The sequence below is a fragment of the Sorex araneus genome, chromosome 11 (genome assembly GCF_027595985.1).
Source record: "Sorex araneus isolate mSorAra2 chromosome 11, mSorAra2.pri, whole genome shotgun sequence".
NCBI classification, from domain to species: domain Eukaryota; kingdom Metazoa; phylum Chordata; class Mammalia; order Eulipotyphla; family Soricidae; genus Sorex; species Sorex araneus.
The window spans coordinates 6,141,836-6,167,636 of record NC_073312.1 but is presented as its reverse complement, the minus strand read 5'-3'; the positions used below and the strand labels follow the sequence as shown (position 1 = coordinate 6,167,636).

The 25,801-nt window shown below is 64.0% G+C and overlaps 1 protein-coding gene across 7 annotated transcripts in view; it reads left to right on the top strand.

Moving 5' to 3' along the window:
• Nucleotides 1–15,426: 15,426 nt before the first annotated feature.
• TACC2 (transforming acidic coiled-coil containing protein 2) overlaps nt 15,427–25,801 on the top strand; it is a 53,988-nt gene continuing 43,613 nt past the window's right edge. For 4 of the 7 annotated variants that reach the window (XM_055118931.1, XM_055118936.1, XM_055118930.1 and 1 more), the window contains exon 1: nt 15,428–15,590. In XM_055118931.1, coding sequence (XP_054974906.1) covers nt 15,523–15,590 — 68 coding nt within the window. In that variant the 5' untranslated portion in view covers nt 15,428–15,522. Of the gene's footprint in view, nt 15,591–25,801 lie in introns of all 7 variants that reach the window. The other 3 variants (XM_055118934.1, XM_055118932.1, XM_055118935.1) reach the window with 2 other exon arrangements.

The following is a 25,801-nucleotide window of genomic DNA, read 5'->3' as shown; positions in this document are numbered from 1 at the left end:
GGGGGGGCATATGGGACGCCGGGGATCGAACCGGGGCCGGCTGTGTGCAAGGCAAGTGCTCGCCCTGCCGTGCTCTGTCATCAGTGCCTAATCGGTCTTTTGAGTTTAACAACAAGGACGAAACCTTGAATCGTTCCTCCATCTTTACCTGTGAGCACTCGGTGAGAATTAGAATTCGGCTTCGCCTGCTCTTCTGATACGGCTGGGAAGGGGTTAACTCCTTCACTGGGAGAGGGATGAACTTTGACCCTGGAAGTGCTCCCTAAAGCTGCACCACCCCCCCAGTAGGGGCTGGAGCAATAGCACAGCGGGGGAGGGCGTTTGCCTTACACGTGTGGCTGACCCGGGTTCGGGTTCGATTCCCAGCATCCCACATGGTCCCCTGAGCACCGCCCGGAGTAATTCCTGAGTGCAGAGCCAGGAGTAACCCCTGAGCATCGCCGGGTGTGACCCAAAAAGCAAAACACCAAAACAACAAAGCTGCACGCACCCCCCCACCCAGGGCCAGGAGGGACCCCCAGGGCAGGAGGCTGGGAACCCAAGGAAGGTTCCGGGCCCTTTGAGTCCCCTGGGGGCTTGGCAGGCCAGTTTCTGGGGGGCTACTGAGCCGGGTCGGGGTGGGGGGCTCCCAGAGCTTCCTCCTGCCGGCCCCAGCATCCCCTCCCCAGACAGCTGCCCCCCTAACCCCCCCAGCTCAGGGGTGCCCCGGGACTGACCGGGAAGGCGCCAGTGGTTGGGATGTGATGTCGCGGTGGGACGCACGCCCCCGGGGCACCCTGTCCTCTGCGGGGAAGGCGGGGGCAGGTGGTGGGCTCAGAAAGACCCAGATGCTCTCCCGAGCTGGCCGCTGGGCCCGATGGAGGTGCGAGGGAGGGACAGTGCGAGGCCCCATCCCTGGCTGCCTGGGGCCTCTCGGGGGCTGCTTCCGGGCCCTGGTGTCAGCGGCCCCTGGGCTGATGGACTCCCGGGTGCGTGAGCGGGGCGGGCCCCAGGCCCCTTGCTGCTCCCGCGTTTCCCCTCCGCCTTTGCTTGCTCTGCCTCGGGTTGGCAAAGGCCGGTCCTGCCTCTGACGGGGGCGCTGGCCCAGAGCCGGGGCTGAGCTGGGGGCACTTGCCTTGGGCTGGGCGCTGTGCAGGGGGCCGGGGGGATGAGCTAGCACGGGCGGGGTTCTGGGAGCCAGGCGCCGGGCGGGGGGCTCCCCCCGCATTTCAGAGTGGAGGGTTTAAAGCACAGACAGAACCAGCCCTGAAGACGGGCCATGGCGGGGGCTGGGGGGAGGGCGTCGGGGGACCAGGGGACCGGGGCGGCAGCCCGGGGGCCTGCAGAACTGGCCGGGACCAGGTCGGGGAGGAGAAGGGGGCAGGGCCACAGCAGAAGCACAGGTGCTCAGGAATCTTCCCGTCCGCCGCCAGCTGGTGGCGCCACTGAGCAGGCTGGAGGACAAGGGGGCAGGGGAGGCCGCCTCAGATCCGACTCCAGGGCGTGAGTCACTGACCTCCCCGGGGGGCCTGACCTCATAGCCCCCCACCCCCACAGGGTGCAGCTGCAGGAGGCCCTGAGGTCTGAGGGCGAGGCTGACTCACCCGTGGAGCTGGGCGGGTGTGGCTGCTGGCGGGCAGCGGGCGGGCGGGGCCAGAAGGACAGAGAGTGCCCTTGCAGGAGGGCTGCTGTCTGGGTGGGAGCAGGGGACCCCCCGGGAGTGGGGCCCAGGTGTGCCTGAGTGCTGTCACTGCTACCGCCGTGTTTGGGGGGGGAGCACGTGCCCACCTGCTTCCTGGGGTGTGCGGGGGAGCCGGGCGCAGGGAGGGCTGGGGACGGGGGTCCTGGGGGTGGGGGTGGGGGTAGAAATGGGGGGGTGGAGACAGGAATGGGGGAGCCCAGGGGGAGCCAAGCGGGGGACCCCGGAACAAACAACCCCCCCAGACCCTAAGAGGTGCAGCCAGAGCCCCCAGGCCCCCTTTTCAGAGGGTCGCTCCTCCCGTCCCCGCTGCCCCCAGCCCCCAGCCCAGGGGGTCCTGCCCCCACCCAGTCTCAGTGGGTCGGGTTTGCCCGTGGTAGTGACGGGCTCTCGGCTGCTGCTGCCCTAGTCCTGAGGACCCCGGGAGTGTGGCGCCTCCTCCCCCCCTGCGTGGGTGCGGCGGGGGGAGCCCGGTGCTCTGAGCCGGGGCACTGAGCGTCCCTGGGCCCCGCTGCCCCCCTCCCCCTGCCCCCAGGCCGAGCCCAACTGCCCCACCTCCTGCCTCACCTTCCCTGCAGCTTCCCAGCCCCCCGTGCCCCCCACCCTCCTTCTCTGTCAGTGGGGGTGCTGGCAGCTGTCCTGAGAGAGTGCAGGGGCTAAGGCGCTGGCCGCTGACCTCTGACCTCTCTGCATCCCTGGCACTACCCAGGGTCCCCTGCCAGGAGCGAGCCCCGAGCACAGCCAGGTGTGGCCCCCAAACAGCCTCCACCAAAAAGGCACAGGAGCAGCTCCAGGGCCCCAGGACTGGGCACGCTGCAGGGGCCCGCCGAGTAGGCGTCCTCCCCCAGGGCCCACCCCGGGCTCCGTCCGGGCTGAGAACCGGAAGCCGTGGAGCCGGCTGAGGTGGGCCTGGGCTGGAGGGCCCAGTGCACCGTGGGAGCCGAGAGGGCAGGGCAGGGAGGTGGGGGTTCCCGAGGGCCAGGGATTTGGGGAACAGGACCGTCTGCGTCCCCGGGGTCGGGAGGGAGGATGGACACTACCGGCCGCCCTGCCCTCTGGCGCCAGCCCCGAGGAAGGAAAGGGGCCCCTCCCCAGCACCGTGAGGCCCCCAGTCTGGCTTCCGGCCCTGGGCTCTGAGTCACACCAGTCCCACGGGGCCCCGCAGCAGCGCCGCCGGTCCACGGCTGAGCGGACAGCTGGAGAGTGGACAGCATGGCCGGCCCCGCCTCCCCCCAGGGGACGGGGACACATGCAGCCTGCACCTTCCCCCACGGCAGTTTGCTGTCTGTCCAGCAGGGGGCACTCCCCCACCGAAGGAGCGCCCTGCCCTGCCCTGGGAACCTCCCCTGCCCCCCTGCAGGCCCGCTCGGCATGGGACTTGGGCCTCTGTGTTTTGTTTTGTTTCGTGGTATAACGTTTCACTGGGGTTTTGAGGAAGGGAGCGAGACCGAGAGACAGCAGTCCAGAGAGAAGGCGTTTCTCCACGCGCATCCCAGCACCAGGGGTGCGAGTCTGAGCCAGGCCTCCAGGGGGCGCTGCGGGCAGCGTCCGCACTTCTGGTCCTTTCTGAATCCCGCCTAGAGGTGCAGGGTGGGGGGTGCTGTCTTCCTGCGGGCCAGTGACCGCCGAGTGGCACTGAGGGTCGTATCCATGCAAACCGGGCACTGCCCTTCCCGAGCCGGCCCTTCTCCCCCCACCCGCAGCCTCCCCCCCACCCCGTGACCTTTCCCCTGTGACCTTTCCCAGCCTTGGAGGGGGGGGGCCAACCTCAGGGCATTTGTGAAATTGTGTTTTAGCCTCAACCCACAGGCTTTCATTGTCTGTAAAAAAAAGTTTTATGTTTTTGGCCACACCTTGGGTCAACAGGGCTTACTCCTGGCTCAGTGCTCAGGGCTCACTCCTGGCAGGCTTGGGGGCCCGACGGCGTGCCGGGCATTGAACCGGGTCGGCTGCGTGCGGGCAAGTGCCCCGCCGGCTGCGCCACGGCTCTGGCTCCCGGAAAGAGTCTTTCGAAGGGCCAGGGGGGTAGGACAGCTGGTCAGGTGGCGCGCTGCACCCCGCCAGTCCTGGTCCCAGCCCTGAGCACTGGTTCCCTGAGCACTGCCAGGAAGGAGTGCTCGCGGCCTGCGGGAGGCCCGGGCTCAGTCCCTGGACCTGCGTGTTCTCCCAAGCACCCTGCGAGCAGCTCCCGGTTCAGGGAGGGCGCTGCCCCCAGCACTGCCGGGCGTGGACGAGAGCCGGTTACCAGAAGTGACCCTGTGACCCCCACAGTGATACGGCAGCAGGGGGTGTGCCCGAGCCCCCCGCCGCTTCTGGCAGGGGAGACCCCAGTCCAGAGTCTAATGGGGAGGGCTCAGGGCTGGCCAGGCGGCGGCTGCTGCGGGCAGTGTGTCTACCCGCACCCCATCTCACACACATGCACACTCACACACACACACTCACACTCACATTCACACTCACTCATCTCACACACTCCCTGTCTCTCTCTCACACACACTCACACACTCATCTCACACACACACTCCCTGTCGCTCTCTCTCACACACTCACCTCACACACACTCCCTGTCTCTCACACACACACTCACACTCATCTCACACACACACTCCCTGTCGCTCTCTCTCACACACTCACACTCATCTCACAAACACACTCCCTGTCTTTCACACACACTCACACTCATCTCACACATACTCCCTGTCTCACACACTCACACTCATCTCACACACACTCCCTGTCTCTCTCTCTCACACACTCACACTCATCTCACACACACAATCTCTGTCTCTCTCTCACACACACTCACACTCATCTCACACATACTCCCTGTCTCTCACACACACATACACTCACACACATCTCACACACCGTCCCCTGTTCTCACACACAGTGACATACATACACATACCCCCAGACATATACAAACCCCCATCCCTACACATACACAAACAACCCCCCATCACAGAGACTCATACATACACCCAGACACACACAGACACATTTAGACACCCACCCACACACACACACACACACACACACACACACACACTCACTCCTGTCTCACATACACGGTGTCACATACATACACCCCCCCTGACACATACAAACCTCCATCCCCTACACACACACAAACACACCCCCATCAACAGAGACATACACCCAGACACCCCCCCACGCCCCCCCCCACACACACACTCAATGCCGGGCTGGGGTCTGCTCTCTGAACCACCCGTTGTGGGGGTGGCAGGGGGCCGAGGGCTCTGCTGAATGTGCTGTGAATAACCTCCCCCTTGTGTCCCCCCAGCTCCTCCCCGGCTGCTGACCTGGTGGCTGACTCTGCCCCGGCCTCGGACCGTCCACCTCTGCTTTCCGCCCCGGCCCGCGATGGAGTAGAAGCCCCCGCCCCTCCCGGCCAGGCTGCGCCCAGAGTCGCCTGCAGGTACGGTATAAAGCGCTTCTTTGGGGGTGGCGCCTTGGAGGGCCGAGCCCTGTGGTGGTCTGTGGGAGCTTCTGCCTCCAGGGCGATGCCGCCTCCCCAGGCCTCCCCGCCAGGGACCAAAGAGACGGGCACCACGGACTGATGGTCCACACGGCCCGTTGAGAGCAGAGCTGCTCGCGTTCTTGCAGTCTGAGGGAGACTGAGGCACAGGACTGTGGCTCTGGTTGATCGTTCACAGTGAAGGCAGTTCTCTCGGGGGGGGGGGGTTGACTCGAAGAGACGCTGTCTCCCAGGACGTCGACATTGCTTTTCTCTCTCCCTCTAGTTGTACAATTGAGTTTCCTTATTAATACTTGCAGATATTTGCGTGAACACAGTAAGATATAGATTCCAAAACTTGGTTCTTCGGGCGCCGAGGGCAGCCCACTGGGCTCTACCGTAACCCCAGACTAAGTCTTCAGCCCGTCCTTCCCCACGGGGAACCTGTCTCCTAAATCATAACGGCTCGCATCGAGACCAGGCTTTTATGCTTTCTGGACTGTCCCATTTCCGTGCCGGGGTAGCTTCCTCACTCGCCCCGGGTCCATCCCAGTCCCCCAGCGGGACGCCCCTTTGTGGAGTGTCGGGACCTGCTACAACCAGAGCCTGAGACAAGTAATGATGACAGGTGCCCAGGAGTAGGTATATTCAGTCAACCCACTCCCAGACATCAGGAGCACAGCGTTAACAGTCTTTCCGTGTCGAGGCGAAGAACGTTGCTCTATAGTAAAGTGTGAAAAGGCTACAGGGGAAATAGAAAAGCCATTCACTACAACTGCAAAGTCCAGAGTTACCAGAAAGTTAGAAGAGAAAGGGACAATTCCCTGAGGACCCCTAGGGTCAAGATCCAGCACGGAGGCACGCTGTTTCCCAGAGGAAAGCATGAGGTTCCACGAAGGCATGTCAGGTTTGCCACGCCACCGAGCCGATCGTGATGCCATTTGGTGCGTTATTATTACAAACTCGGCTCCGTGGGTAGCTCAGATTTCCTTCCCCTCTCTGAGTGTCCGTGTGGCTTTATTATCCTCATCTTTCTTTGGCTTTGGAGCCCCGCCCCCAGCAGTGCTCAGGAGTCAGTACACGGGGGACCATGAGGGGCTGGGCTTGAACCTGGGCCTCCTGCATGCTAAGTCTGCAGCCACTGAGCTGTGTGTGTGTGTGTGTGTGCATGTGTGTGTGTGTGCGTGTGTGCATGTGCGTGTGTGTGTGCGTGTGTGTGTCTGTGTATGCATGTGTGTGTGTGCGTGTGTGTGTGTGTCTGTGTATGCATGTGTGTGTGTGTGCGCGCGCGCGTGTGTGTGTGTCCCCGGCCGGCCCACTCTCCCCGGCTGCTCCGTCCAGATTTCCAACCATCTTGCCTTTCTCCCTCCGGCCACCCTTGGGGCAGGTTCCAGAATGTACACATGAAAATGTCATTTCCCGGAATAGCCGCAACTCACCAGCCGAGGACAAGGCCCGGGGCGGTGCCCCCGACTGACTCTGGCTCCCGCCCGGCTTCTCCCTGCACCGCCGCATCTGGCGTGAGCCTCCGCCACCCATGGGGACACTGTTCCCCCCCCCACCCCGTGAGGGCCGGTGAGGCCGGGGGTCTGACACACGAGCAGGGACATGTCTTCTCTCGACCCTCCCTTCCCGCTGATGTTCCCACCCCTGCTCCAGTGCCCCCGGCTCGGGAGAGCAGATGTCCAGGCGCCTGGGGAGGGGCCGCCCTCTCCACCCCACCCTGTCCCCAGCAAAGAGTTTGTCTGTCCTGGGCAGACGAGCAGAGAGGGTCTCAGCAGGCCAGAGGGACCCTGCTGGGCCCTGGGTGTGGGGCGTTTGTCAGCGAGAGCCGGGCGGCCGTCCGTGGGCCAGGTGGGTGTGACCGTGTGTGCGAGGGAGGTTGTTGGGACCCTGAAGGCCACGGGGTCAGCCGTGGGGGGACCGAGTGGCCTGGGACCCCGAATGTGAGAGGAAGCTCACTGCCCCCCTGAAGCAGGGGGAAGGCCCAGGTGACGTTCTGGGGAACAGCCCGGTGGCCAGTGCGGGGAGGCGGGCAGAGGCCAGCTGGTGGGGGCGGTTGGTGGTGGATGCTGTGCTCCAGGTGGACGGCGACAGTAGGAGGTGGGTGTAGGGACAGGGAGGACTCAAGCCTGCCTGGCTTGCATTCATTCATTCATGCATGCATTCATTCACTTGTCCCTGGACATTTTTTTTTTCTTTTTGGGTCACACCCAGCGATGCTCAGGGGTCACTCCTGGCTCTGCACTCAGGAACTACCCCTGGCGGTGCTCGGGGGACCCTATGGGATGCTGGGTATCGAACCCGGGCCGGCCGCGTGCAAGGCAAACACCCTCCCCGCTGTGCTATCGCTCCAGCCCCATCCCTGGACATTTCTTAAGCCTCTTCTTCCTCTTCTTTGTGCGGCCCTGAAGCAGGGGGGGAGGGAGCCGGGTGTGTTTCTCTCCGGGGCCTCTGTGGGGACAGCTCCCCAAATGGCCTGTGCACCCGGGCCGCGGTCAGCAGGACCTTGTGCCCAGGCGGGTCGGGGTGGAAGGGGGCAGTGTCCATCGGGTTGCCCCCTGGCCGCCCCAGCGTGCTGGCCCGCACCTGCCCCTCACCGGCCCTGCCCTGGCCCGGGCAGCGTCTCTCAGAGCCACTTCGTGCCTCCTGCAAACCGGGTCCCGCAGAATCTCCCAGATCTCGGGGCTGGAGGCCAGTGGCCAGAAGGGGTCGGTTTCTTCGGGAAATGGGAGAACGCAGCTGGCACGTGGGCATGGGTCAGGCCAGCAGGCGAGGCCAGAGTTGGGTCAGTATGGGGGTTGGGCTCCCCCTGGGCAGACTAAAGAGTTTGGGGGGAGGGGCTGGAGCGATAGCACAGCGGGGAGGGCGTTTGCCTTGCACACGGCTGACCCGGGTTCGATTCCCGGCATCCCATAGGGTCCCCCAGCACCGCCAGGAATGATTCCTGAGAGCAGAGCCAGGAGTGACCCCTGACCATCGCCGGGTGTGACCCCCCCCAAATAAAAATGTTCGGAGGTGGGGAGACTGTGCTGTAGCCTTAGCCAGACACTCCCTGACCGCATCCGGCCGGGGTGGGGAGACCCTGCTCGGGAGGTCGCGGGGAAGGTCTCGGGGAAGGTCGCGGGGAGCGGGAGAGTCAGGGCCGAGTGTGCGCACGCGCCAGCCGCACCCCTCCGCCTGGTGCTAATGACGCCAGGCGCGGCCGCTATTTTGGGCTCCCGAGTTCTGGATGCCTCTCCCGACTCGGAGCCTTGACTCAGCAGTTCTGGGCTCACGCCTGGCTTCCCTGGCCCCGCTCGCAAGTAGGGCAGCCCCGCGGCAGGCCCGGCCCCGGGCCCGGACGGTCTCCACCCTAGGCCAGCGGCCCGCGGCCGGCCCGCGTGAACGGGCTGCGACTCCGGGCCAGGCCGGGCCGGGCCCTCGGCTCTGTGCTTACAGCCAGGGCGGCCACCACGCGGGCACCTTTGCCCTTGTCACCGCAGCACCGGGCAGCTGGTCTGGGGCCCCTGGGGATGCCCCTTGCCCACTACAGGGGGCAGAAGCTCGGCCTCCCGCTGGCATCTAGTCCGCTCTGCCCTCTTGGCCCTGGTGCCATTCTGCCCACACAGAGTTTCCTTCAGACGCTCCCGGGAGCACTGGCTGCGGGGACTCGTGGATGGACGTGGTCACACTCGAACTGAGGCCGTCTAGAGCTCTGTTCTCAAGGCCGGCACTGTCTCGGGTGCCGGTCACTGTCCCTGGGTGCCGGTCACTGTCCCTGGGTGCCGGTCACTGTCCCTGGGTGCTGGTCACTATCTCGGGTGCCGGTCACTGTCCCTGGGTGCTGGTCACTATCTCGGGTGCCGGTCACTGTCCCTGGGTGCCGGTCACTGTCTTGGGTGCCGGTCACTGTCCCTGGGTGCCGGTCACTATCTCGGGTGCCGGTCACTGTCCCTGGGTGCCGGTCACTGTCCCTGGGTGCCGGTCGTCACTGGCCCTGGGTGCCGGTCACTGTCTTGGGTGCCGGGGTCACTGTCTCGGGTGCCGGTCACTGTCCCTGGGTGCCAGTCACTGTCCCTGGGTGCCGGTCACTGTCTTGGGTGCCGGTCACTGTCCCTGGGTGCCGGTCACTGTCCCTGGGTGCCGGTCACTGTCTCAGGTGCCGGTCACTGTCCCTGGGTGCCGGTCACTGTCTTGGGTGCCGGGGTCACTGTCTCGGGTGCCGGGGTCACTGTCTCGGGTGCCGGTCACTGTCCCTGGGTGCCGGTCACTGTCCCTGGGTGCCAGTCACTGTCTCGGGCGCCGGTCACTGTCCCTGGGTGCCGGTCACTGTCCCTGGGTGCCGGTCACTGTCTCAGGTGCCGGTCACTGTCCCTGGGTGCCGGTCACTGTCCCTGGGTCCCGGTCACTGTCCCTGGGTGCCGGTCACTGTCCCTGGGTGCCGGTCACTGTCTCGGGTGCCGGTCACTGTCCCTGGGTGCCGGTCACTGTCCCTGGGTGCCGGTCACTCTCTCTGGGTGCCGGTCACTGTCTTGGGTGCCGGTCACTGTCCCTGGGTGCCGGTCACTGTCTCGGGTGCCGGTCACTGTCCCTGGGTGCCGGTCACTGTCCCTGGGTGCCGGTCACTCTTTCTGGGTGCCGGTCACTGTCTTGGGTGCCGGTCACTGTCCCTGGGTGCCGGTCACTGTCCCTGGGTGCTGGTCACTGTCTCGGGTGCCGGTCACTGTCCCTGGGTGCTGGTCACTGTCTCGGGTGCCGGTCACTGTCCCTGGGTGCCGGTCACTGTCCCTGGGTGCCGGTCACTGTCTCGGGTGCCGGTCACTGTCCCTGGGTGCCGGTCACTGTCCCTGGGTGCCGGTCACTGTCTCAGGTGCCGGTCACTGTCCCTGGGTGCCGGTCACTGTCCCTGGGTCCCGGTCACTGTCCCTGGGTGCCGGGGTCACTGTCTCGGGTGCCGGTCACTGTCCCTGGGTGCCGGTCACTGTCTCGGGTGCCGGTCACTGTCCCTGGGTGCCGGTCACTGTCCCTGGGTGCCGGTCACTGTCTCGGGTGCCGGTCACTGTCTTGGGTGCCGGTCACTGTCCCTGGGTGCTGGTCACTGGCTCTGGTGCTTGTGAGTTCTCTGTGCATGGAGAGAGGACAGATGGAGAATGTCGTGGTTCTCCTCAAGGCTCTTTGTTTTCATGTTTTGACTTGGGGCTGCACATGGCGGTGCTCAGGAAGTGCTTCTGGCCGGGAGTAATCGGGACACGGTGCTCAGGAAGTGCTCCTGGCCGGGAGTAACCGGGACGCCAGTGGGATGCCGGGGCCAAGCACAGGCTGGCCGCATGCAGGGCGAGCGCCCTCCCCACTGTGCTGCCCTTCGGCCTCTCTCCTATGGTTTCGCTCTGAGCCACACGGGGCTTCCTGGAGGAGGTGAGTCGTTCTCTCCTCCCAGGTGTGAATCACGCTGGGCTTCGTTCCCAAGGACGGGCCTGAGCTTTGGAGGTGGAGTTTTGCTTGGCTGTTTCTGCCCACAGACCTGGTGGACAGCAGGAGTGGCCTGGACCCTCTCAAGAAAGTCGGTACCTGGGGCTGGAGTGATAGCACAGTGGGGAGGGTATTAGCCTTGTACGCGGCCAACCCGGGTTCGATTCCCAGCATCCCATATGGTCCCCCGAGCATCGCCAGGAGTAATTCCTGAGTGCATGAGCCAGGAGTAACCCCTGAGCAACACCGGGTGTGACCCAAAAAGCAAAAAAAAAAAAAAAAAAGTCAGCACCTGAAAAGGCCACTTGAAATGAACCGAGTGCTCACATCAGCAGCCCGAGTCCAGCAGTCGGGAACGATGGGAGATGAGCTGCCTCCGTGCAGGGCGGGCGGGGAGGAAGGGCCAGGAGCAAAGATCCACACTGGGGCCAGACGCTGGCTCAGGAGCACTGCTCTGCCTCAGAGGCTTGGCCCCGGGTACCACACGGTCTCCCGCCTCCCAAGCACCCCCAGGACTGACCCTGAGCACTGGGAGGCCGTTGGTAGCCCCCGAGCACTGCGGGGGTCTGAGCCCTCGGCCCCTCACCAAGTCAGCTATGGCTCATCGCGGGGGGAGCGTTTAGCTGGGACCTTACACTCGGGAGAGGAGACGAACCCCTGAAGCTGCTGACTGGATTGCCGGGCGGGGTAGCGCCCACCTGTTCCTCTGCTCGGGGCGGGCCGGACAGCGTGAGGGAGCTTGCAGACTCTTTGTGACTGGGACCCCCACCCTACCCGCTCCTATCGGATTCTTAGGAGTGGGGGATTGTTGTCCATTAAACAAGAAGGAGACTGGAATAATCACTGTTTAAGTCAGAGCTTAGAACGAATAGAGAAATCAGGCTTCATTTTTGGATCGAGTTTTCACAGTTGCCTGTTCATTTCCCATTTACATCGAGTCACTTTCCAGAGAGACCCGCGGGGTCGAACAGTTTTCTAAAAGCCTTCTCAGGGTGTGTGTGTGTGTGTGTGTGTGTGTGTGTGTCTGTGTGTGTCTGTGTGTGTCTATGTGTCTGTATCTGTGTGTGTCTGTGTGTGTGTAGGTAGGTGGGTGGGATTGAAGCCTTCTCAGAGTGTGTGTGTGTGTCTGTGTGTGTGTCTGTGTGTGTGTCTATGTGTGTGTGTCTGTGAATGTGTCTGTGTATGTGTCTGTGTGTGTAGGTAGGTAGGTGGGTGGGATTGAAGCCTTCTCAGGGTGTGTGTGTATGTCTGTGTGTATGTCTGTGTGTGTGTCTGTGTGTGCCTGTGTGTGTGCCTGTGTGTGTGTGTGTGTGTAGGTGGGTGGGATTGAACCCAGAGCTTCACACTTTCGAGGCAAGTCACCCACCACTGAAGGGCATCCCAGTCCTCAGCTTGCAACACTTTTGGTTTGTTTTCACAGGCCAAAAACCTGGCGGCCTTCAGGGCTTACTCACGGCTCTGTGCTCAGGGACTGAACCCAGGTTGGCTGCCTGTAGGCGGGTGCCCTGCCCGCTGTACTATCTCTCCTGCTCGGGATCAAAGCCAGAGCCTTGCTCACGTCTAGTCCCAGGCGTCCTGCGGGTCCAGCACCTGCCCTCCGCGTTGCCCTGAAGAGCCCGCGGTGCCCACCTCTGCCAGCGCGCTGTTCCCCGCGAGGGACTGGCCGTGCCCTGGGAGGCGGGAGGTGCCCAGAGCAGGGCAGCGCCTGCTCTCGGGGGCTGGTGCAGAGCAGTTGGTCGGGCACCTGGTTCTCTTACGCCGCTTTGTTTGCTGACGTCATCAGCGGGGGGCCGTGGGCCTGGGCCTCGCCGGCCACACCGTCTCCCGCCAGCGCCCACAGACCCAGCAGGCGGGGAGCGACGGTCTCCCAGGAAAGCTGCTCACCCAGGCTGGCCCTGGAGGGCGAGGGGCGGCTCAGTCTCCGGGGTGGGAGCAGCGTCACTGTTGGAGGTTCTTTCCCACCTTAGCTGAGGAGCCAGCCCCGGGCTCACCCCTGCTACCGGAGCACCTGTCCTCACTGTCACTGTCGTCCCGCTGCTCATCGATTTGCTCGAGCGGGCGCCAGTCACGTCTCCATCGTGAGACTTGTTGCTCCTGTTTTTGGCATATCCAACACGCCACGGGGAGCTTGCCAGGCTCTGCCGTGCGGGCGGGATACTCTCGGTAGCTTACCGGGCTCTCCAAGAGGGATGGAGGAATCGAACCCAGGTCGGCCGCATGCAAGGCGAATGCCCTACCCTCTGTGCTATCGCTCCAGCCCAAGCACCTGTCTTAATTTTAAAAATATTTTTTTAAAGTTTTAATTTATTTTTTGTCTTCCTGGATCACACCCAGAGATGCTCAGGAACTACTCCTGGCGTTGCTTGGGGGACCCTATGGGATGTCACAGATCGAACCCGGGTCGACCACGTGCCAGGCAAATGCTCTCCCCACGGTACTGTCGCGCCAGCCCCATCCCTGCCGGCTTTGCTGCGTTTCGAGCGTGCATTCATTTCAGGCCGCTGGGAACCTGGTGGGGAAGTTGGGGAAGGGTGGAGGGTGCCCGGCAGCAGGGTGGAGTGGGTGCCAGGCCTGAAGCCGGCCAGCAGAGGGCAGTGGGCAGCTGCCAGAGCTTTGGGTGCAAGGCCCAGTGGCCTGGAAGCGGGTGTCCAGAGATCCCGGAGGAAGACCAGGGGATGGGGTGGGGTGGGGCAGTGGTCAGCCTCGGCCCTCCTGGCCCACCTCAGGCCCCCTCTGCTGTACTAGGCTCCAGCAGGCCCAGTGGCCTGGCCCCCAGCTCTGAGTCTCGGGGCTCTAGGCAGTGCCCAGGCCTGGCTGTGTGACTTGTCACAAGGCTGTGTTGGCCACACCGTCCAGGCTGGAGCTGGGCTCCCAGGGGCTCCTGTGGCTCGTCCAGTCTCTCCGTGATCCCTGCGTGGGGGGCTGCACGCATGGAGGGGAGCGGAGGGCAGCTGTCCACACACTCACACCCGGCCCTGACCGCTGTCCCCTGTGCGTGATGTGTGGTCCCAAGAGAGTCATGTTGCCGTGGCGACAGGAGCCGGAGGCTGAGAGGGATGCTCATGTGTGTCTTGGTGGGGGTCACCCCCTGCTCCCTGACAGTGCTCAGTCCTGCTGCGGGCCAGGGTCTCCAGTCTCTGGACTCTGCAGCTGCCCTGTAGAACCAGAGGGAGGCCCTGCTGACCCGGTCGCTTAAGGGGGACTTGGGGCGGGGGAGGGGGGGTAGAGACGGTGGCCGTGGGCTCCTCCGGGTCTCGGAGGCATGAGGAGGGCGTCAGCCTGGAGCCTATCCGAGTGGGCTCAGCTTACTACGGTCCTGCCGGGGGCCGAGTCCAGAGTCTGCAGGGCCTGGGGAGGGGAAGCACGGCTGAGCCGCTGCCCTGGAGGCTCCCGAGCACTGCCCCGTGAGCATGGCCCCGGAGGACCAGCACGCCCTGCGGGGCCTGAGCAGCACCATATCTCAGGCCCTTGCACGTACCCACCCGCCCTTGGCCCAGAATGACCAAAGTGGCCCCCGGGCTCCCGGGCCTGGGCTGGGAAGCCCCTCCCCAGGCCCCCAGATGTTTCAAGCAGTTCTGTGCCCTTTAGTCTGGGACCACAGTGTGCCTGGGCAGGGAGGGAGGGGAGGAGGGAGGGGCGGGTGGGCCGAGGCCTTCAGCGTCCCAGGCTGCAGCTTCCCAGGGGACTCTGCCCGGGGTCTGTGTTGGTGTGTGCCCTGGGCTTGCTGGTGCGTGTCTGGAGGCTGCCAGGGCCACTGTGATGGCGTCCGTCCCCCTCGTCCTGCAGCCCAGCCTGCGTTCAGTGTCCCACAGGGCCTGTGGCTGTGTTTCCTCGAGTCCACTCCTCTGCCCAGCCCTGCGCTGGCCTGGCCTGGCATGGACCCTGCAACCCGCTACTGCGCTTAGCTCAGACCCTTGCAGGGATTCCAGGCGCACACACTCCACACGCATGCTCACGCTTGAGGAGCACGTGGGAGACTGATGTGTACACAGCCTCCCCCTGCCCCCGAGACACACACAATACAACACGCGCATACACAAACACACATGCACACAGACACACATGCATAGACATGCATGCACACACAGACATGCACACAAACATATGCAGACACATATGCATGCATATACACACACGCTGGGGAGACTGCCACGAGACACACGCACATATGCACAGTCATATACACACCTAGACACCGCACTCATGCAGACACAGATACACATACACACATGCACACACACTCACACATATACACACAAACACACACAGACACGTGCACATATGCACAGACAGCTATATAAACACACATGCACACACATAGACGTATACATACACAGCCGTGCACACACAGACACGTGCACACATGCACACACACAGATATATATACATATGCACACACGCAGGCGCGCGCGCGCGCACACACACACACACACACACACACACACAGACCGCCCCCCTGGCCCCCGTGGTCAGCACTGAGCACCACGCCCCCTCCTCCTGGGGCGCGGGGCTCCCCTGCCCGCCTGCATTTGCATTTCAAAGCCACACAATGGGGCGCAGGGGCGAGGCTGGGGGAGGCGGCTCCGTGCAGAGGGAGGGTCTTCGCTCCCCCCTTTCCGGAGCTTTGTGAAGATGCCGGCGGGGGGACGATGACGTCACCGTGTCACACACGGGAGCTGGGTCCGGACCCGGCGGCGCTCGCAGTCCCGCGCCCCGGCCGAGCAGCGCGGACCGGGCCCGGCGGCGTCGTGCCCGCGCGGCCCGCGCGCCCCCCGCGCCCCGGCTCGGCCCGCCCGCCGCGCCGCCGCCGCCGCCGCGCCGCCCCCCGGATGCCCGCAGCCGCCGGGCTCTGCAGCGCCGCAGCCCCGGCCCGGCCGGCCCGCCGCGGGCCCCGGCTCGCCAGGGCGCAGCGACGATGGGAGGGTCGCAGTCCCTGCAGCCAGTGCCCACCAGCGACCTGAGCCTGGAGGCTTCCGAGGCCATGTAAGTGCCCGCGGGCGCCGCAGCCCCTTTGTTACTGTTGCGTCTCCCCGTGCCCCTTTACTGCCCCGTTAGCGGGTCTTGCTTCCTCTGGAATGTGCCTCTGGCAGCTCCCGGGGAGGAAACGGCCCTCAGGAGCCGGACCCTCCTGCAGCGCCGGGCAGGGTCTGGGGGCTTCACCTGCTGCCAGTGTCTCCCTCTGCACCCGGGCACCGAGAGGGCTTTTCCTGCGGGGGACCTTGCCGGGACCAGCGGCCACCTGGGGAAGAGCCAGACCCCGTGGGGTGGGGGCGGGAGGGGGCTGGTCAGCCCCTGGAGACAGGCCCCGCCAGGGGTAGCCACCACGGGCCCAGCTCGGCAGATGGCCTGGACGCCTGTCCTCGAGCCCAGGCGTCCAGCCGCTGGCTCCGGCCTCCTGCTATTATTAGTCAGGCCGACCCGTCTCGCCATTGGCCCGCCGGCCCGGGCTGGGTGAGCTGCAGATGGATCCCGGAGTCTCATCTTTCCTCCTAGCCCAGGAAGTGGGTGTGCTCAGAAGCGCCCCGACCCTGAATGGGCGTTCATTGGGGGTGGGGGGTTCCCCTCGCTCCCCTCCCCGGCCCGGCCTGCTCTGGGGGATGGGGCTATCTGCGGCTGGGCTCACGTTTCAGCCAGTCCATCCGTTCCCAGGCTCCGTCCCCAGGCTCCGTCCCCCAGCCGAGGAGGTTTCGAAGAAGAAGAGGCTGCTCCCCGGTGGGGGGAGTGTTGGGGGTGGGTAGCGTGATGGGCTCCTGAGTCACTGGTGTGTGGAGGCCGGGCTGGCCGGGATTGGTCTGTGTGTCGTAGTACGGTGGGGTGCCATGCGTCCGTCCCCACGCTGGGGCCTCAGTGAGGAGCTGGCTCCTCGGGGTGATGTCATGCCGGGCTGATCGCCTGGTCTCGGGGCTCCGACTCTTCAGCAGCCCTGGGAGCAGGTGTGCCCCCCCACCCCCAGATTGTTCATCTCCGACCCCCGCCCCTGGGGAGAGCGTCAGCTTTCACTAGCGGCTGTGAGCCTCGCCCTGCGCCTGGCCTGCTTTTTTTTTCTTTTTTTTTTTTGTTCTAGGGCAGCATTGTTTGACGCTGGGAAACACACAATCCCACGCAGGCCTGGCCAGAGAAGAACAATTTCAGCCCTTTTGTTTTTTTTCCCCCAAAGTAGCTGGAAATCAGTTCACCGGGGACAGGCACCAGCTCCCCCACCAACTGGCGGCCAGGGCTCAGCTTCCACCACGCCCCGCCGGGCAGCCGACGGGCCTGGGCAGGGCCAGGTGGTCGAATGGGGGCCAGGATGCTTTTTTTTGGGTCACCGGAAATTCAGCTCGCTGGGTTCTCCCCGCTTTTCCGTGGCTGAGTTTGGAGCAGGTCTGTTGGGCAGAGGCCCCCTTTGGACCCAGAACCCCCAGGCTTCTGCCCCGGGGCTGCCCCGGTGGGGTTGAACGTTGGGGCTGGTGGAGGCGGCCTTGCCAAGGCCGCCTGGCTTTGCTCAGCTGGCTTCCCTTGCTGCGCCCGACGTGTCTCGAGACCCAGGTCCAGACGGGAGTGTATCGGCTCACGCGTGCAATCCCACCCTCCAGCCCCGAGGCTTTTTGTGTTGAAAGAGGGAGCGAGAAAGGTGCGGGGCTGGTGCCGCTGTGCCAGGAACTGCTCTCGGCCCCCGTCTCTGCTCCGGGGTTAGCAGCACAGACCGCGCTGGGGGTTTTGTCTCGGGCTCCAGCGTTGCTCATTTCGAGCCCAGAGATTCGGAGGGAATGTCCTCAGTCAACACCCCTTTTCTGCTCAGGCACATGTCTGGTAACGTGGGACGGCCACGCTCCTAGATGCACATGCTCAGCACCGCCCCCGGGGCTCACTCAAGACCCTGGTCCAGCGCAGGAGAGAGACGTCCGCTGCCAGCCGGTGCCGGGGCCGCGGGGCTGGCGTTGGCCTCGGCTGCCGCCGGGACAGTGACGGGGACTGCGGATCTGGCGGTGCCGGCCGGAATTACGTGTATTTTCAGTTGTACTCTAACTTTCCTGTGGGACTCGGGCTTGGGGTGCCCGTACACTGCTTCTGTGGGCTGCCGGCTTGGTTTGGATAGGACTTGGGTAAACAGAGGTGAGGGGGGGGAGGGAGAGCAGGCAACCCCCCCGTGTCCCTCTGGGGAGCAGACACTTAAAGATGGGGGGCCTTGAAGGTCGGTGGGGTGGACCTAGTGGTCAGCACTCTGCAGTTTTCCCTTCCTCGATGAACTGGTTAGAAAAGAAGACTGTCCTACCCCGGGCGCCCCTGCCCTCCCCCAACCTGCCCAGTGAACCCACATCTCTGTTTCATCAGCGTCTTGGGCTATTTTGGCTTCGGGAGGCCACACTGCGTGGTGCTCAGACATCCCAGCCAGCTTGGTCATCAGCGGACCAGGCAGTACTTGAGCCCAGCCGGGGCGTCCTGCATGCAGAGCCCCGTGCCACGGCCCCCGGAACCTTCTCCCCAGCCCCTTCCCTGCCCGAGGCCACTGGTCAGGACGGCGGACTCACATGCAGCTGGCCTCCAGCTCGTGGCTTGCTCCGTGCCAGCCCCTGGGCACCGGGGCTGGCTTCTCCCCCGCCCTGCCCGGGAAGGCTCTGTGGGCCCCAGAAACGCTGGTTTCCAGGCGGAAATCGGGGTGGGGAGAGGAGCCCAGGGGGGAAGACCCCCGGGGACACGAGTGCAGGGCCTGGAGGGGACCCGCTTCCTGCCTTCTCCCTTCGGCCCCTCGGGCTCGGTTCTGCCAAGTGAGGCAGCCCGGGTTGCTTAGTGCCATCAGAACGGGGTTCCGGGGCTCCCCCGCCCCAGGGCAGCCCAGGGAGTGTCGGACCCTCTGTGGGCTACTCGCTCCTTGTGGCTGGGCCCTAACTCGGCCCCCACCACTATGGTCCCGTGGCAGCCCCCGGATGGAGGGACCCCTCAGGGCGGCTTGCCCCTGCAGAGAGGCCTGAGCTCAGGGTTGGGGGGTGCTGGGAGCCCACCGGGGGGCGATTGTGGCTGAAAAAGTGGCCGGGACAGGGGAGAGGTTGGGTGTTTACGGGGGGAGGTTGGCCAGGGCACCCCCATATCTATCGATGGCTGCAGACAGTGGGATCGTGGAAACTTCCAGATCTTGGCGCCCCTCCCTCCCCCACCTTGTAAGTGAGGTGCCGTGTCTGGGAAGAATCACAAGACAAAAGTACCAGGCAGTGGCAAAGGAGGGGGCACTGTACCCGGGACCACCGGCAGGTGGGCTGAGCAGAAGGCGGGCAGGCTGGGAACTTGTGCTGAGTCCCGGGTTCGAGCCCTGGCACCTCGTGGCCTGCTGAGCACTGCGGGTGTGAGATTCCCAGTGGCACTGGGTGTGGCCCCCGAACAAGAACAAAACCGAACAAGGCCCCAGAGGGCTTCCCGGCTCCAGACAGGAAGTGCCGCCTGGCCGAGTGACCGACATTCTTGGTGCGGGTGGGGGTGGGGGCGCGTACCGTCCCCCTCAGCTTCTGGGGACAGAGATCCCTGCACGAGGGGGGGTGCTGCTCCCCTCCCCCGTGCTGAATCAGCACCTCCGAAGAGCCTCCTCGCCTGGCCTGGTCAGGACAGAATGGGCAGCTGCAGCCACAGACGTCACCCCCAGCTCTGAGGCTGCGGGGCCGAGATCAGGCTGCTCGCAGGGCTGAGTCAGGGAGGGCCTACCTGGGTTGCGGGTGGCATCCTCACCTGGCCGAGGAGAGGCCTGCAGAAGGTTCTAGAAGCCTCTGGTGCCAGCCCTCCCCCCCCCCGGCTCCCACCTCCTCGTACCATCTGGGGCTCGGGGTTGCAGCCGAGACATCCAGGGGACGCGGGGGTGCATGTTCCCCTACCGTCGGGGTCTCTCCAGCGTGACCCCCAGGCCCCGGGGCTCGTGAGCGAAGGGGAGCCCTTCTCTGGGGCGCTGCTGAGGGCAGGGGGGGATACTTATTTAGGGCAAGGGTTGGCTGCCCCAGACGGTGCTCAGATGCTCCTGGCTCTGTGCTCAGGACTCAGTCCTGGTGGTGCTCAGGGGGGGTCTCGTGCAGTGCTGGGCATCGAACCCGGGTCCGCCGTGTGCAAGGCAGGTGTCTTCCCCACTCTGCTCTTTCTCCTGCCGCTGACCAGACGCGTGGGCGGGTGGCTTCCACCCCTGAGCTGCAGTCGGGGCCGGGAGGGCAGCCTTCACGGTCTCGTCACGGAGACCCCTGGTCCCCTCGGCCTCCTGCCTGTCGCCCCAGGGTGCTGCTCGATGCTGTGGGTTAGGGACGCGGGGCCCGGGTCAGTGCGTGGCCGGGATCCAGGAGAGAAAGGGCAGCGGGCCCCAGACTCTGAGGCCTGAAGCCGCCCGCGTGCCTGTTTGCCGGCCGCTCTCCGTCCGCAGCTCTGCCTGCCTCCCCCGTCTGTCCAGCGGCCCGTCTTGGTCGATCTCTGGCCGTTCTCCCTCCTCGTCTTCCCGGCCTGGGCGGAGGCTACGGCCACGGCAGGGCAGTAAGTCGCCTCCGTTCCTGCTGGCCAGGAACCTGGACTGCACGTGGGCTTTCTGGCCACTCAGGGGCCGGTGGTCACTGACCCGTGGGCAGGGGTGGGGCCGGCCGTCACTGACCAGTGTACACAGTGGACTCTCACTGACCCGTGGGTGTGGCTAGCTCCCAGCAAGCTTGACACCGGCCCAGCTCCTTATTTGCACAGGTTCCTTGGGGGACCAGCAGAAGAGGACAGTGGGCAGGGCGCTGTCACACACACACAGACACACACACACACACACACACACACACACACACACACACAACACCAACCCAGGTCCTAACCCAGGATTAAGTCCTGAGCACAGCCAGGCATGACGCCGAAACACACACGCATGCACGCACGCGTGCACACACACACACACACAACCAACCAGGAAAGGGCTCCTGTCCCTGGAGCCGTCTCGCTGTTCCCATGCCCTCTCCGTAAACAGAGCAGCTGTGACCCGGCCATGCGTGGGGCCAGCTCTGGCCCTCTGCCCGCAGTGTGCCCCACTTTGTGCAGAGGCAGGAGGTGGTCGCTGTGTCCTAACGGGGCTGACCACCCGGCATCCGCTGGGCCCGGCGGCCTCAGCCCTGACCTGGGGCGTGGGTGGAGTTTCTGGATCTCCCGCCATCACCCCACGCCCCCGGCTGGCCATTACTCAGAGGGAGGCCAGCTCGTCCTGTAAGCTTTATTGTGATAGAAAAAGACATTTTTTTCGGCGGACATTATTATTACTTGACAGGCTTAAGCATCCGAAATCCCAGGCACCCTCCCGAGCAGCGAAGTAGCTTCGCTTGCAAATTCCTCCTCCAGCTCCCTGTCCCCACGGCGTGGCAGGGACAGTCGACTGGGGAGAAAGATGACCAAGAGCAAGTGCGTGGGTGCCGTCCCGTCTGTCCTGGGTCTCAGCTGGCCTCCCCGCCCCGGCTCCTCCCGTCTCCTCTGGGATGTTCTCTCGGCCAGTCTCCCGGGACCTGGGTCCCTCCTGAGGCCCAGCAAGCTGGGGGGGGAGGGTCGGGCAGAACCTGATGGCACTGGCCCAGCCTCGGGGCACCCACCCCTGGGCGCAGCAGCCCCGCGAGGTACCAGCGTGAGACTGAGGCCCACGGGGACCCGAGTCCCCTGCCCTGGTGCCTGGTCCCCGTGTGCCGTGTGTGAGGGTAAAGCCTGGCTCTTAGCAGACAGCCCGCTCGGTCGTCTCCGAGGGTGAGACAGCAGGGAGAGTCGCGGCGGTTCTCAGCGGCCGTCAGCTCTGATGCCCCCATGCAGACAAGCTCGCTGCTGGGGTCCGCAGCCGGGGCCTCTGGACCTTCTTGTTTTTTTATTTTGGTTACACCCAGCGATGCTCAGGGGTTACTCCTGGCTCTGTGTTCAGGAATTACTCCTGGCGGTGCTTAGGGGACCATATGGGGGGGTGCCGGGGATTGAACCTGGGTCGGCCACATGCAAGGCAAACGCCCTCCCCCCGCTGTACTGTCAGCCTTTGGAGCTTCTGCACTACAGGGGCGCCGGCTGCCTGGCCGGCCAGCAGCGTCCAGTGGAAGCTGCTCATTGTTTATTGTTCCACACTGCAGGGGACACACCCGGAACAGTCCGGAAATGTCCGGAACCGTCTGGAAGCACTCGACCTCGAGAAGGAAGGCAGGGGAGGTGGGCTCTGTTCTCCGGGAGAACATATGTGCATGGAAGGTCACACACCTTCGCCTGGAGTTCCTGGGCCCTGCCTCGTTCCAGTGAGGAGCTGGGACCCCATTCGTGTCCTGGACTACTGGAGGGGGACAGAGGGGCCCAAGGGTGCTTTCCTGGGAGTGTGCTGGGTCCCCGTCGAGGCGAGACCCTCCGCCGACTCCTGCTCCAGGGGAGGGGGATGGCGGGAGTGTGCAGAGGGGTGGCGGGGAGTGTGTGAGAGGCCGTGGGGGGGAGGTGCTGGGGCCAGGTGTGTTCCCGAGGCCCCGTCCAGCCAGTGACTGGCCACGTGCTCTGAGCCGGACAGACTTGTGGCCCGGAGTGGTCAGCAGTGTGACGGGCCACACCCCCGGGTCCCCTTCTCAGAAGGATGCTGCCTGCGTCCTGAGCCGAGCACCTTCCATTACAGACCTGGGCTGGACGGAGGCTGCGGGCGGGCGCCCGGGGTCAGGACGGCTGGGAGGTCTCCCCCCCCAGTCAGATCAGCCCCGGGAAAACCCTGGTGAGCCGGCGCGTGGCCCTGTCCCAGGGGACCCCGGCTGGGTCGCGTCTCTGTGGCCTCCCCCCGGGAACTGCCTGCCCCTGGACTAGGCCCCGCGGGGGACTCCGGGCTGGGGGCCTGCGGTGGCAGGGTGGAACCCGGTCTCGCAGCATGTCCGGCCCTGGCCGTGGTTGTGCGTCTTCGTGTCGGCACAGTCCCACCGAGCTGGCCACGGGACACTGCAGGACAGCGCGGGGCTGTGGGCGTCGAGAGCAGGCATCAGGTGCAGTGCTCCCTAAACACCCGCGTTCCTGCAGGTGCTCCCCGGACGTGGAGAGAAGCAGAGACCCCCTCACCCCCCCAGGAAATGAAGGCAGGGGAGCAGCAGGTCGTGTCCTGAGGGACCCCCACCCACCCCAGGGAGGGACTGGGGAAGGACCGAGCCAGAGAGTTTATGCCGGGGGACAGTGAGAGGGGACAGGAGTCCTGTCCCCACTCCAGGTGACACAGCCCCCACCCCTGCCGCCACTCCCGGGGTGCCAGTGGCACCTGAGGTGGAAGTGGAGGGTTTGTGACCGCGGGTGTGGGCAAGGCAGAGCCGGCTGGCTACCCTGCTGGGGGCAGCTTCCCTCGGGGGAGCAGTGTTCCCCCCCTGTCTGGGTGCTGAGCTCTGTTTCCTCCAGGCGGGGGCTGTGGGCGAGGACGGGCGTTTACCGATGTGACTGTGGCTAATTAATTCTCTAGTTCCACACACACACGGGACCCCGGCAGGGGGCTTTCCGGGAAACACCAGGAGGACGCAGCAGTCAGAGCTTCATTTGACAAAATCCCCGTGTGTGTGTGTGTGTGTGTGTGTGTAAGAGAGAGAGAGAAAGTGTGTGTGTGAGAGAGAGATAAAGTGTGTGTGTGTGAGAGAAAGTGTGTGTGTTAGAGAGAGATAAAGTGTGTGAGAGAGAGAAAGTGTGTGTGTGAAAGAGAGAGAAAGTGTGTGTGTGAGAGAAAGTGTGTGAGAGAGTGAAAGTGTGTGTCAGAGAGAGAATGTGTGTGAGAGTGAAAGTGTGTGTCAGAGAAAGTGTGTGTGAGAGAGAAAGTATGTGTGTGAAAGAGAGAAAGTGTGTGCGGGAGAGAGAAAGTGTGTGAGAGAGTGAAAGTGTGTGTCAGAGAGAGTGTGTGTGTGAGAGAGAGAAAGTATGTGTGTGAAAGAGAGAGAGAAAGTGTGTGTGAGAGAAAGTGTGTGTCAGAGAGAGAGAGAGAAAGTGTGCGTGTGAGAGAGAGTGTGTGTGTGAAAGAGAGAGAGAAAGTGTGTGTGTGTGTGTGTGTGTGTGTGTGAGAGAGAGAGAGAGAGAGTGTGTGTGTGTGTGTGTGTGTGTGTGTGTGTTCATGTACCTGCAAGGGAGCTGTGCTTGTTTGTGGTCCTGGGAATCACCTTTTGCTATGAGCGATGTTTGTGGGGGATCAAACCCAGGGCCTCACGTGTTGAAAGCCAATGGAGTCCGAGCCATCCCCAGGACCTTGTTTCTTTCCGTGTCGCTGAAGCACGATTCCTTCACGTGTGGCGTGTGGAAGGAAGAGAGAAGGGCCAAATGATGCGATTCGGGTGTACTAAAATTCCAGCAGGAACCTGGTGTGTGGGGGGGGGAGGGGAACGTCGCAGCATTGGGTGCAGAAAGTGTGGGACTGTGCAGCACCCCGTGCGTGTCCGTGAGTGGGGACGCGTGTGGCACGTGTGGCAGGCCCCGGCGTCAGCCGTGGTCCTTCCTCGTTCCTTCCACCCTAAAACAGTGGATGGTTGTCTCGGCCTGAGAATCCCTGTAGCTCAGTATGTTGTCCCCGGACCCTTCGCCTGGAGACAGTCGGCCTGTGGGGGGCGGGGGGGGGTCAGCTCCGCGTGTTCATCAGAACCTGCCCGTGGGACTCGAAACCTGAGCCGGCCAGCCTGGTCTCGCGGAGATGCCGGTGACGGCGCCGGTACTCGGTACTCGGTTATCACCAGACCCACCCACAGAGGGGGCAGCTCAGAGCCTCCTGGAGTCGGGAAGAAAGGTTCTGGCCGGAGAGGGGGGACCGTGGGGAGGGCGCTGGCCTGGCACGCAGCCGAGCCGGATTCAACCCTTGGCACCATATATGGTTCCCTGAGCACCGCTGGGTGGGACCCAAACGCCAAAAGAAACTCACAGCCTCAAACGCGCATGGCCGATACGTCCCTCCTGAGCCTTCCCGCCCTTGTCCTCTTCCTTTTGGACTCAGTAGCTCCTCCTGATCGAACAGCACTCCACTGCACCCCACCCCCAACACACACACACACACACACACACACACACACACACACGTGCGGAGTACTGCAGTTCTCAGAGCCGATGAATGACCGCTTACTTCAGTTGTTTTGGAGACAGCCCGGCAGTGCTCAGGGTCTACTTCTTTTTTTTTTTTTTTTTTTTTTGCTTTTTGGGGTCACACCCAGCGATGCTCAGGGGTTACTCCTGGCTTTTGCACTCAGGAATTACTCCTGGCAGTGCTCGGGGGACCATATGGGATGCCGGGGATCGAGCCCGGGTCGGCCGCATGCAAGGCAAACGCCCTATCCGCTGTGCTATCGCTCCGGCCCCTCAGGGTCTACTTCTGGCGGAGCTCAGAGGCCAGACTGGGTGCTGGGATCAAACTCGGGTCAGCCGTGTGCAAGCCTTACCCACTTATTACTTCTCCAGAAGTGAGCTAGTGTTTCAGTGGGAAAGAGCCGAGGGGAGTCGGAGAGAAGGTGCACATCCCAGGTCGTGTCCCGAAGGCCCTTCGGGAAGCGGAATCTCTTCCTCTCCCTGTCTCAGGACCCCTCTCCTTGCCCAGTTTCCTGTGGGGGGGGCCTCCTGCCCATCCCGGCCCTCAGCTTCCCCTGCAGAGCCTGCGGTTCTCTCCTCCCGGAACTGCCTTCTCTGCCCGGAGACCGGCTCTGGCTTCTCCCGTCTGCCGCGGAAACTCTCCCTCCCCGGGTGCCCGGAGCTACCTCCCAGCTCCTGGCTGTGCCTCTCCTGTTCTCGGATTCCCGTTGCTCGGCGCGGCCGTGAATTAATTCTGTCTATATTCCAGGCAACGTCTGGCTCGATTTCACAGTTCCTCGCCTGCAGCCGGCCTGGCAGTATTTGTGTATCTGCATGTGTGTGTGTGTGTTGGGGAGGGGGCGGGGGGCGGGGGGCGGTGCTTGGGGTGTGGGAAGAGACCGACTATCTGCAAACTCAGGGATTGTGGTACAGCTGTCTCCTGGAGGCAAGGGGGGCCTTCGAGAAAACATGACTCTGCTCCGTGCTTGCTCCCCGGAGCCTTAACCCTTCTGGTGCCGGAGAGGGAGCTTATGGCTGTCCTTGTGCCCAGTGCTGTAAGGGGTCCGCTCAGTCCTCAGTGTCGCCCCGTGAGGTCAGCGTTCCTAGGTCTCCACTCTGCCCCCCAATCCCCCCCCCCCAAAAAAAAACAAGGAGCCGGCCCCCTCCCGGGTGGCAGACGAGAGCGCTGTTCTCTGCAGAGCCACCGGAATGGTGGC